Source organism: Staurois parvus, unplaced genomic scaffold (assembly GCF_062004578.1).
Source record: "Staurois parvus isolate SC_StPar_1 unplaced genomic scaffold, SC_StPar_1.0 ptg000445l, whole genome shotgun sequence".
NCBI lineage: Eukaryota > Metazoa > Chordata > Amphibia > Anura > Ranidae > Staurois > Staurois parvus.
The window spans coordinates 4,182,883-4,196,100 of record NW_028318241.1 but is presented as its reverse complement, the minus strand read 5'-3'; the positions used below and the strand labels follow the sequence as shown (position 1 = coordinate 4,196,100).

Sequence of the window (13,218 nt, the reverse complement as noted above, 5' to 3'; positions counted from 1 at the left end):
TGTACACCAGGGGTCTTCAGATTTTCTAAACAAAGGGCCAGTTTACTGTCCTTCAAATGTTAGGAGGGCTGGACTGTAGAAATGTCTTGGTGTCATTGAGAGTAACCAGTGTCACATCATTGGTGTCAGTGGGAGGAATAGTGCCCCATCATTGGTGTCAGTGGGAAGAATAGTGCCCCATCATTGGTGTCAGTGAGAAGAATAGTGCCCCATCATTGGTGTCAATGGAAGTAATAGTGCCCCATCCTTGGTGTCAATGGGAGTAATAGTGCCCCATCATTGGTGTCAATGGGAGTAATAGTGCCCCATCATTGGTGTCAATGGGAGTAATAGTGCCCCATCATTGGTGTCAATGGGAGTAATAGTGCCCCATCATTGGTGTCAATGGGAGTAATAGTGCCCCATCATTGGTGTCAATGGGAGTAATAGTGCCCCATCATTGGTGTCAATGGGAGTAATAGTGCCCCATCATTGGTGTCAATGGGAGTAATAGAGACCCATCCTTGGTGTCAATGGGAGTAATAGTGCCCCATCCTTGGTGTCAATGGGAGTAATAGAGACCCATCATTGGTGTCAATGGGAGTAATAGAGACCCATCATTGGTGTCAATGGGAGTAATAGTGCCCCATCATTGATGTAAGTGGGAGAAATAGTGCCCCATCATTGGTGCCAGTAGAAGGGATAGTGCTTCACCACTGGTGTCAGTGGGAGGAATAGTGTCTTGTTGGTGTCAGTGGCAGGAACTATGCATCACTGTTGCTGACAATGGGAGGAATAATGGCCCAAGGGCTTGATAAAAGCAAGCAGAGGGCCGCATCTGGCCCCAGGGCCACAGTTTGGAGACCACTGATTTACACAAAGGCTTCCATGCTCACTGGATGCTGAAGGAATTGTACAAGACAAATTAGGTATACTAATCCTGTTTATTCAGAAATTTTAATTTGTGCAAACAGTATTTAATCTCCAAACACAAAGTACATAGTAAATTACATCTCATAGGGGTTGACATACTAAAGCTGGAGCGTGAAAAATCCGGTGCAACTCTGCATAGTAACCAATCGGCTTCCAGGTTTTTTTGGCAAAGCTTAATTGAACAAGCTGAAGTTAGAAGCTGATTGGCTACCATGCACAACTGCACCAGATTTTGCACTCTCCAGTTTTAGTACATCACCCCCTCAAGTATAGGGTTTGACATTGGAGACAGATGAGGTATTTCAGGATTATTTCACAGTACAAATATGTAGAGTAATTGAATGCATTTAAGGCAAAATTTTATCAATATAAATGAAAGAGATTCCTTTAAAATTAAATCCCTTCCCTAGAAGCCTCAGACGGAAGCTGCCATTCTATAACTCCCAGGCTGATCACTAGTTTCAGGACAATAATGGAGCTTATAAAAAGCCGCATAGTTTCAGTGTGACTGCCTAAACGTCAGAGAATAGTGATTTCTATGTACACATGTAGTTGGCTGTAAATGGATGGAGATCCATGTCTAATCAACAATCACATTCCAAATGATACCAAAATAAAGATTTTGACTTTAATACTGCACATCTCTAGCTTTTCACATTATTTGTTCAGCATGAAATTAATTACAAAGTAATCTAAAATCTCTTGTATAATGGCCACAGTTAGAACAATTCTGCTCTTGCTGAGACCTTTTCCTTCAATAGTCCTCTGAACTATAGGACTATGGGCTTTATGGCTTTAGGGGAGAGCAGAAGAGGTCTGATGCAGCAGCCACAACTCCCATTATGTATATTGTACCATAACCTTTAATTACACATTTTTAAAGATTGCAAGGGCTTAAAAAAAAAAAAAAAAAACATGATTTAACCAAGAATTCTACACAATAAAATCCCAATTTATTTCAAAGAAACATGTCCTGTTCCAAGGCAGCCCATATTACATGTTTAAATGACAACTGTCCAAGTTGCTGAAGTTAAAGCGGAACTCAACTTCCAAAAGAAAATTAAAACATAAAATAAAATTTAAAAAAAAAAACCCCACAGAAGACGACCTTTTATTCCCACCTGTCTGGCCAGAAATCTCTCAGATCTTCGCTCTGTTTGAGAACAAATTTCCACATCGGACATATCCAGGAGTGTTGAATGCCTGTGTTATTGTTGGGTGCTCTAGCGATGTAGGGGCTAGCAGTCCCAACTGTAGCAGAGATGAAAGACATCTGACACACCAGGAACAGTGAGAAATGTGAACTCAACTCCCCAAAGAGAGTACGTTTTGTTTTACCACTCCTCCCCTCTTGTTGTTTTCTCTTTTCTTTCTATTTTTTTAATTTTTTTTTTTTATTTCAGCCCCATCCCTCACAGAAATTTGAGGCTAGACCAGAATGACATGTACCTTGTCCTTCAGCCTCCTGGGATACTTACATCACGTCTCCCAGGAAGCTACAGGATCTCAAACAAATGGTGGGACCTGATGTTTGGCACCCAAGTAGCTGATCACACCGAAACAACTCTGGATTCACTGTGTGGGCATGTATGTACTTTGAGGAGCACTACAGGTAAGTGGAGAAAAAAACATGGTGGGGGAGTTGAGTACCACTCTAACCTTAACGTGATCCTGGTACTAATTTAAATTTTAAAGAATTAAAAAAAAAAGACAAAAAAAAAAACACAGAAGAGCTTTACACGCACATGTCTGCCCACCAATTTCTCAGATTTTTGCTCTGAACAACAACATTTCCACATCTGACACGTCCAGGAGTGTTGAATGCCTGCATCACCTGCCATGCGCGTTCTTTCTTAATGTCCCCTGGCCCTTTTGTCACTGTTGTGTTCTAGAGGCTAGCACTGCGAACCATAACACAGACAAGGCATCTGACACACCTGGAACAGTGTCAGATGTGACATTTTTGCCACAAGCCTTTCCTCCTGAACAGAGTTAAGATCTGAGGAATGGCCTATGGGGTAGATTAATACATTAATGGCCAGAATGAGGTTCAGGGAGGAATCATTTTGCATATGAAGGTATGATCAAGAACATGGGGACATTTGCACAAACTAGAAGGAAGAAAGCTCATAATCATAGCAAGTATTATTTTTCTGAAAAAGGTAGTTGATATTCGGAACAGAACTCCCAGCAGAGGTAGCGAGTCAATGAATAGTAAGTGAATTCAAATATGTGTGGAACAAAAACAGATCTATAAAAAACTAAAAATCAAAAAGAAGCAGACTCTATGGACCAATTTTTCTGCCATCACTCTTCTAGGTTTCTAAAAAAGTTGTGTGTTTTTTTTTTGCAGGCTTTTTTTTTTTAATTTTTAAAATGGCAGCAAGATTAATTTAAATTGAGCAAGACAGTAAAAGAAAACACACAAGCTGCCAGTGCAAACCTATCCTTCTGTAAATCTTCAGTTCCGGTCTATTATTCTAAGCCATTGGTTTAGTAACGTCTAAGTTACTGACCAAGAACATAAAGGTCAGGAGTCAAGGCTTCACTGGCTGCTTGCTTGTTCCAGCTAGAGCAAAGCAACTAATATTTTCAGGAGAAGGTAAAGCTATATTTCTCTCTTTAAAGATTTTCAACAACCACAGAAAGTAGGCAAGATCTGAAATAGTTTTGTCTGTAAATGACTAGAACAATTGTTCTATAAACATGGTAGTATACAGTCATTTCCAGAAAAAACAAATATAATTTTTTATTATTGTCTAATATTGTCATATTAGAGGGCAGATTGTTCTGTGTGGGTATAGTGCAAGTCATGCCCACCACATGTTACAATCTAATTGTACATCTCCTCTAAATCAACCAACAGCTGTGTAGTGCAGGGGGTGCCTAATTGGATACAGACTGATTTAGGAAGGTCACAGACTTTTGATACATCTAAAGTTGATTGTATAATTAGATTGTAACGTGTATTGTGATCCTTAGCCTAGGTTTACACTACAGCGGTGCAGTAAATCCCATGTGATTCACACAGGAACCGCACCGCATTCCTGTACAAATCACATGCAATTTGTGTGCGGTGCGATTGGAGCCATACATTTTGTATGTCTCTATTCGCGCCGCACCCAAAATGTGCAAGACCCTTTTCTGGTCCGCACTAGAATTGGATCACATAGGTATTCACACCTATGTGATCCGATTCTGCACATCGCACCATGTTTTGCAGATCAATGTCAGGGTGTTGTTAACTTAACATACACACCCGCATCGGTTCGTATGAACGGGGTGAGATTGTGATGCGGTGCAGAACTCACACTGAAAAAGCTGTAAATTCCACACCGCATCAGTGTGAACCAGGGCTTAAAGAAGAAGACAATCACTGCACCTTCCGACTTCATTTGTGATCTGGATTCTTCCTAACATTGACCATATCATATGCCCAAACTTGATCTAACCCAGCACCTTCTGTGCATGTTGGCTGCCAATCCAATGGGAATCTGCAGACAATCACTCGGGCATCTTCAGGAAGTTCAGCAGATAACTTCTTCTCCAGCTCTTGCACCTTCAGAGACCAGGAACAGATCGCACAATGTCACAGGAACAAGATCATGTCAGAGAAAAGAATCATTGATACATTATAGTAAGAGGAAATGTATAAGGTACATGTATAAGGTGAAAAATGTGACATCAGAGACAACATTCTTAACTTATGTCACACCATGTAATACATAGAGGGTGGGCTTTAATGGCCACACACTGCAGATATGTGTCCATGGGTGTCTGAAGTTTCTGTGCTGAGAGAACCCACCGTTCATGCTCCAAGCACAGCAACCAAGCTGTCATAGACAGTTCCTGATCTCAGCTAACAATTGGTAGCTTGCGGGACTGACTTACAATCATGTGACCATTGTGACAGCCAGTCACAGTGGTCACATGATTGGGCAGTCTTTCCCACTCCTTAGATGTAAAGACCCTGTTAAACAGTTGGGCGGGAAGGGGTTAAAGGAAAACCAAAAACTTGCACAGCTAAGTTTACTTTTCAGCATGGCGTCTGTCAACGAAGACTGTCCCAGCCCAACACACAAATGAAGCCGGAGAGAACATGCTGGTGCCAGCAAGGGACCTTAGACTTTTGAAGGAGAGGTAAGTATTGCAGATTTTATTTCTGCATTAATGGGAATTTGCTAAACTACAATTATTTTTCAATTAAATTCTTCATTTCTGACTGGCAGAGTGCATGACATTTCTCTGCTGATATGCATAAGGCCACTTTTCTGTTTCATAGTGTGTTACGAAGTATAATTTCAGCAACGGTCTGTTGTCAATAAAATACCCTAAAAAAGTTTTCATTTAGCTTTTGTTTAGTTTTCGTCACTGAAAACATGCCTCTAATGAAACTTATGAAAAAATATCTTTTTGTCAATGAAATTAACACTGGTGTACAGGGAGTGAGCAGAGGGCGCCTGGAGAGACTGTTGCAGTTTGACTTTTTTTGGAAGAAACTGTTCTAGATTTGCTGGCTCAGGGCTGTTTTTAGTTGTATGTCCACATCCCTTTTCTTCTAAAGTCCTACCTGGAAGAGTGTAGATTCTATGAGAGAGTGTCATCAGTTAAAGTTGCACAGCTTCTGGAGTATCCCAAGACTCCCTCCAATCTCCATCCAAGTTTTTCAAATAAACCCCAAAAAAAAAGAACCTTCAAACTGTCCCCACAAAGTTGGGAGCATGAAATTGTCCAAAATGTCTTGGTATGCTGATGCCTTAAGAGTTCCCTTCACTGGAATTAAGGAGCCAACCCAACCCCTGGAAAACAACCTCACACTATAATCCCCCCTCCACCAAACTTTACACTTAGCACAATGCAGTCAGGCAAGTACTGTTCTCCTGCCAACCGCCAAACCCAGACATGTCCATCGGATTGCCAGACAGTGAAGTGTGATTCATCACTCCAGAGAACATGTCTCCACTGCTCTAGAGTCCAGTGGCGGTTTGCTTTACACCCCTGCATCTGACGCTTTGCATTGCACTTGGTGATGTAAGGCTTCCATGCAGCTGCTCGGCCATGGAAACCCAATCCATGAAACTCTCTACACACTTTTGTGCTAATCTGAAGGCCACATGAAGTTTGGACGTCTTTAGCTATTGACTCTGCAGACATTGTGCACTGTGCACTTCAGCATGCACTGACCCCGGCCTACCACTTGCTGTTTGCAGTTGCGTCCACTTTGTTATAATTCCACTAACAGTTGACCGTGGAATATTTAGTAGCAAGGAAATGTCACAGATGGACTTATTGCACAGGTGGCAACCTATCACAGTACCACGCTTGAATTCACTGAGCTCCTGAGAGCGACCCATTCTCTCACAAATGTTTGTAGAAGCAGTCTGCATACCTAGGTGATTGATTTTATACACCTGTGGCCATAGAGGTGATTGGAACACCTGAATCCAATGATTTGGAGGGGCGACCCAATACTTTTGGCAATATAGTGTGCGTGTATGTATATTTTATATATATATATATATATATATATATATATATATATATATATATATTACATACACACACGTTATACATAATGTGGTGCGCTTCTGCTGAGTTATCCTTTACAAATTGTTAGGAAAACAAACACGCATATTACCGCTACAAAAGCAATGGATTGTGGGTAACTGTTCCAAGCATTCTCTATTGCTTTGCAGGTACATTAATCTGTGCAGAGTAATATATTTCGAGAATGAACAACATGCTGGATACGACACAACAATGTAATTGCATTTCCAAAGTTAAGTGGAGGGTTCATTTTGTGCTTGTAAATGACCTGTTATACACATTAAAACACAATTAGACTATTCGGTGCAGGACATAAAGTTAACGAACAACAGAAATGAACTTTTCATGCACATACCAATGTTGATGGAATAGACTGAAGGTAATATTGAAAAATAAAGTAAATCTAGCTCGGACCACAGCTGACTCTGTAATCAGAACACGGGTTTGTATAGGCCAGTGGTCGGCAAGCCGCGGCTCGCGAGCCACATGCGGCTCTTTACACATTTTAATGCGGCTCTTCTGTGTGCCGGGCGCTCGCTCCCCTCCTCTCGGGCGGCCGCTCCCCTCCCCTCCCTCCTCTCGGGTGGCCGAGGACTCTGCAGCTAGCCCAGCAATGATTGGCCAGTCTCGCTGCCACTCACATCCTGATAGCTAGTGATTGGCTGTCAGGATGTGTGTAGGCGGGGCAGCGTGACGAACATGAGGGGAGCTAGGCTCCTCTCACAGTCCGCCCTGAAGACCGGAACGGCGCGGGAAGCACGGCGAGAGGAACGCGCGGAGCAAAGGTAAGTGAATTGACACAGGGGGGACTTGACTTACTACTTGCTACTTACTTACTACTACTATATGAGGGATGAATTAATATGGGGGATGAATTACTATGGGGGATGAATTACTATATGGGGGATGCATTACTATATGGGGGATGAATTACTATATGGGGGATGAATTACTATATGGGGGAGGAATTACTATATGGGGGAGGAATTACTATGGGGGATGAATTACTATGGGGGATGAATTACTATATGGGGGATGAATTACTATATGGGGGATGAATTACTATAGGGGGGATGAATTACTATAGGGGGGATGAATTACTATATGGGGGATGAATTACTATAGGGGGGATGAATTACTATATGGGGATGAATTACTATGGGGGATGAATTACTATAAAAACTTATTGAAACTAAAAACAGTGTACCATCCTATGTATTTTCAGTTTTAAAAATGTGGCTCTCAAAATAAATTTCAATCGTGGTTTTGGCGAGATTTGGCTCAGTTGAAAAAAAAGGTTGCCCACCACTGGTATAGGCTGTGCTTACAGTTTGTTATTTTCCTTCTGGAAGGGTTAATTGAGGACACGCTTTCTTTCTTTTTTTTTTTTCAAAACAAAAAGGTGGTACTTACCACTTTTGGGGCCAGGAACACCATCACATTATTGTACTTTGAAAGGTCAGCCTACAAAAGAAATGTTTCACATATATTAACTTATGAAGAGGACCAGTAACCTCTTTTTGTAGTCCTAAATCTTCAAAGAAGGATCAGGAAGGGTAGACTAGACAATGATATTTATTGTAAAGGTTTTAAGTTTGTAAACAGTATAGTTAGGACTGCCCAAACCTATGGACTCACTTCCTGTATGTAAATGACTACGAGAGCGCTACAAAGTTGTGGGACAAAAAGCAATAAGCATAATTAACTGGTGATCTGCTGAAAACACAAAAGTCATATTTATTGAGGTTTTGATTTTCTTTGGCACGGGTTTATTTTATTTCTCAGATATAAAAAGATACATATTAATAGGGAACTGTATTTATCAAGACATGAAAATGGACACAAAATGGAAGCGGTGTAAGTACCCGTGTTCGATTTAGTTACAACAGGGCTTAGAGTGGAAAAGGGAGAAGCAACACAAGGATCCAAACAGTTAAAATGCAATACTTAAGTGCCAACAAGGAACATGCTGATAGGAGGAAGGAGCAGAGATAAGCTCATCAGTGTTATGCTTCTCCTTTTAATGTCCAATTACAGGCTGGGGGAGGGGCAAGACCTATAAGTGTTACTTATCTGCAGCAGAGAAAAAAAAATGGTCTTCTTCCTTTCCAGAGAGCTGTGCTGTGTGGCAGGGCTATATAGATCTCGAATGGATGGACAGAAATACAAATCTTTATCATATGTATATTTCATGTATTTACACACATACAGTATGTACAGTATTTTGTCAATGTATTTAGCAGTTTCTTTAAGATCAGCTTTAAAGTGATTCTAAAGGAAATATTGTTTTTTGAAATGACAAACCTGTAATACTTAGCTGCTGTGTGTAATGATTTTCTTTTTGGCTCCTCCCCCCTGCCAAGTGCTCCCAACAACAAGCCTTTTGCGATGGGGGCACTCAATCAGGCTGGGTCTTGAGCCGCGCTTTGTGTGTCCATTTACACAGAGAGCACGGCTCAGTCCCTGGCCCCACTCTCTCCTCATTGGCTCACTGGCTGTGATTGCTGTCACAGCAGGAGCCAATGGCTACTCTGTGAGCCAGTGAGAGGAGAGAGACCCAGGAGAGCTGCCGCTCTCATGCACATTGCTGTATCTAGATCAGGCTCAGGTAAATGGGGGGGGGGGGGGGGGGGGAGTCTGAGAGGGAAGCTGCACGCAGAAGGTTTCTTAATTTAATACATAGAATGCATTAAGGTAAAAAAAAAAACCCTTGAGCCTTAAGATCCACTTTAAGCTAACACAGCCACCTTTTTTAATGATAATAAAATATAACATATGAACTCAGACTCTACTGTATATCTTCCCCTTACCGGCATCTCTGAATGTGATATACGGGTTTCATCATCAGGGAGGGGCACACCTTGTGCATGAGTGCTAATGTAATATTTGTATAGGAGGCATTCCTGGGTTTGGGCTCCTGGGCTGAGTAAGAGAACGTTTCTCAGGAACCAAAGTTATATTCAGAAATCTTGTAATGTCAACTATTACAGGCAATGATGTCAGGGTAATAGGAATGGCAAAGTGGCAGGTTAAAGTGGATTTAAAGGGTGAAGGTTTTTTTATCATGATGAATTGTGTGCAAAAGGGTAAAAAAAACCTCCAGTGTGCAGTCCCCCCAGAGCCCCCCCCTCTAATACTTACCCAAGCTTGATCTTCATCCAGCACTGTGCACAGGAGCCTCGGTTCTCCCAGGTCTCTCTCCCCTCACTGGCTGAGACATAGCAACTGCTGTGAATTACAGCCAGTGAGGAAGGAGCAGGGGGGCGGGACTGAGCCATGCTCTGTGTGTCCCATAGACACACAGGCAGCTCCAGAGTGAGCATGCAAAGGAGAGGGGCCACAAGCGCAAGTGGGGGTCCTGAGAAGAGGAGGATTGGGGTTGGTCTGTGCAAAACCATTGCACCCTTTATTATATTGGACATCCCTTGAGGTATTTAAGTTACAGCTCTAGCCTGTTGAGTTCCTTTATATAAAAGTCAATTATTCCTATGGGCACCATAAGCGTGGGAGGGAGTAAACACTGGCACAACTATAGAAAGACAAGGTCATCAGTACAAAAGAGAACTGCAGGCAACACACACAATATGGCAGAAAAGTGAGTAGCTAATTACCTGTGGCTGGGTTTCATTTTTGAATAGAATGGTTTGGAAAAGAAATGAAATGATCCATAGCACCCTAGTATCCTCCGCAGTAAGAGGGACATGAATGCACATATTCCCTATGTCATTACTAGCCCAATTGTTTTTCATCAGGCAATTGCATTATTTTGACCATATTTCTAGGGCATAGTACCATTTAACCACTTCAGCTCCAGAAGATTTTACCCCATTTTTTGCTATTTAGCACTGCTCTACTTTAACTGGTAACTGTGAAGTCATGCAACACTGCACTCAAACAAAATTGATAGAATTTTCTTCACACAAATAGAGCTTTTTTTGGTAGTATTTTACCACCACTAGATTTATTAGTTTCGTGATATAAACACAAAAAAAGCCAAAACACATTTTTTACTTTCTTCTATAAAAACCTATCCAATAAAAAAAAAAAAATTTCAGGTAAATCTGACCCTTTATCAGCTGACCATGCTAGCTTCAGAAACCCTGTCACAAAGCATTTTAATCTAGGATAAACTAAAGACAACCTATGAACTTCAGTCCATGCATAATCCACTTCTATTGTTTCTCAGAAACCCAGCCTTCTACCCAGCCTGGGAGTCTCCCGTGTCATTCTGGGTGTGGACCACATCAGGCCTCAGCCGCTTACACAACCTGACCACCGCTATGTCCTTTCAATCCTTCCCAGCCCTATGCGAGACATATGGTCTTCCACGGTCGGAATGTACCGCTACCTACAAAATTAAAAATTTTACTTGCCATTCACACATGCTGGAAATTTACTAAACCAACTTACTAGGTTCAAACATAGCTGCAAAAGCGACCCACACACAAGAGGTCTCATCAACCCTCTACAATCAATTAATAACTAAACCAGACGCTGCCTCCCATACCTTCGTAGCTAAGTGGTAAAGAGACCTCGGCCACACTTTGGACACTAGTCCGAAATATGGTCAACAACCCAGTCTTCCTCGCCTAACATGGTGGCAGTCAAGGCCAAACTACAGAGTGCTAACAGATGGTATCTGGTCCCAACTAGAATGTGCATACATACACATCTGGTGGGATTGTCCCATGGTCGAAGACTTATGGAAAGCTGTCTTTACACTTGCCTCCACGGTGCTTGATCTACCCCTCTAGCTGGACCCTACAATTGCCGTCCTCAACCTGCGTCCAGCATTTGTAATGTTTATGCAATTAAAGCTCTCGATCCTTCTTCTAACAGCAGCAAAACAGACGATAGTTAGAGTCTGGAAGTCCTCCTTGGTTGTGGCTGAAACCAAACACAGAATGAACCGCACTCTGATCCATGAAAAAATGGAAGCCCTGGAAGAAGACCAGGTGGTCAAATTTGATAAAACCTGGCAGCAATGGATTAAGATATGTCTACCGCCCAATTTTGAAGCAATAGTGCTTATGCCTTGGTAATCTGACCTAATTCATGGGCCATATGTACCTATTACCAGCGCCAACAGTTTGCTCAGCGCTTTACAATATAAAAGGGAGACAATACAGTAATGATACAGTTCAATACAAGAGGGTTAAGGAGGGCCTTGCTCCTTGGAGTTTACAATCTAAGAGGGAGGGGCTGGTGGTACAAAAAGGTAATAACTGTGGGGGATGGACTGGTAGGAGGAATAGAAGATTCTGTTATTAGCTGAAGGTGGGATAGGTTTCCCTGAAGAGATAAGTTTTCAGAGATAGCCTAAAAGTGGGCAGAGTAGGCGATGGATAGATTGGGGTAGAGAGATCCAGAGGATGGGGGAGGCTCTGGAGAAGTTCTGGAGACGAGCATGGGAGGAGGAGACAAGGGAGCTAGAGAGCAGGAGGTCATGCGAGGAGTGGAGAGGACAGTTTGGGTGATATTTGGAGACAAGATTGGTGATGTAGTTTGGGGCAGAGTTATAAATGGCTTTATGTGTTATTGTTAATGTTTTTAATTTTATTTGTTGGGCAATGGGAAGCCAGTGGAGGGATTGGCAGAGAGGGGTGGCAGATACAGAATGGTTAGTAAGGTGGATGAGTCTGGCACCAGCATTCATAATAGACTGAAGAGGGGATAGCCTGCGATGAGGTAAGCCAATGAGGAGGGAGTTACAATAGTCAAGGTGAGAGATAACAAGGGAGTGAATAAGTTGCTTAGTGGTTTCAGAGGTTAAGAAAGGGCGTATCTTGGAGATGTTGCGGCGGTGAAGTCTACAAGATTTGGACAGCAATTGGATTTGGGGCTGAAAGGACAGATGGAAGTCTAGGATTACACCTAGCACCCTGGCATGAGGGGAGGGACTGATGGTTGTATTATTGATCTTGATGGAGAAGTCAGGGGAGGTAGCACGGGCTGGGGAAAATAGTATAAGCTTTGTTTCGGCAAGAGTTAGTTTGAGGAAGTGGAGTCAATGCTGAGATGATACGTAAAGCCATGGGAGTTTAGCAAGTAACCAAAGGAAGAACTGTAGATGGAGAAGAGAAGGGGTCCAAGGACAGAACCTTGAGGAACCCCTATAGAATGAGGAAGTGGAGAGAGGTTTTTTTGAGGAGGGGATGGTCAACAGTATCAAAAGCCTCAGAGAGGTCAAGTAGTAAGAGTATAGAGTAGTGGCCATTGGTTTTAGTAGTTAGTAGAACATTAGTGAGTTTTAGTAGGGCGGTTTCAGTGGAGTGATCGAAAGCCAGACTGTAAAGGGTTGTTGTCAAGAAGGTTGTTGTCAGTGAAATAGGAGCTCAGGCAATTGTAGACTAAGAGTTCTAAGAGTTTAGAGGTAAACAGAAGCAGGGAGATGGGTCTTAAGTTGTTCAGGTTGGTGGGGTCCAGCATGGTTTTTTTAAGTATGGGAGTGATCTGTGCATGCTTTAGAGGGGTGGGGAAGGTACCATTAGAGAGGGAGAGATTGAAGATGTTAGTGAGGGAGCATAAGACAGAAGAAGAGGGTGACCGTAGTTGTTGTGAGGGGACAGGATCCAGGGGGCACATGGTGAGACGGGCTTCTGAGAAAACTTTAGTGACCTTTTCAGTAGTAGCAAGGTCAAAAGAGGAAAGTGTTGATGGAGGTTTAGTATAAGGTATGCTAAGTGGGATGGATGTCTGTGTAGCAGAGATGCCCCTAGGAATTGCATCAATCTTGTTTTTGAAATTATTTGCAATCTC

The 13,218-nt window shown here is 42.3% G+C and overlaps 1 protein-coding gene across 2 annotated transcripts in view; it reads right to left on the bottom strand.

Annotated features, from left to right (window-relative positions):
• Positions 1 to 904: 904 nt before the first annotated feature.
• LOC149453634 (adenine nucleotide translocase lysine N-methyltransferase-like) overlaps positions 905 to 13,218 on the bottom strand; it is a 49,960-nt gene continuing 37,646 nt past the window's right edge. For both annotated transcript variants that reach the window (XM_089688062.1, XM_089688063.1), the window contains 2 exons: positions 7,873 to 7,923; positions 905 to 4,471 (listed from right to left, as the gene is read on the bottom strand). In XM_089688062.1, coding sequence (XP_089544188.1) covers positions 4,304 to 4,471; positions 7,873 to 7,923 — 219 coding nt within the window. In that variant the 3' untranslated portion in view covers positions 905 to 4,303. The remainder of the gene's footprint in view (positions 4,472 to 7,872; positions 7,924 to 13,218) is intronic.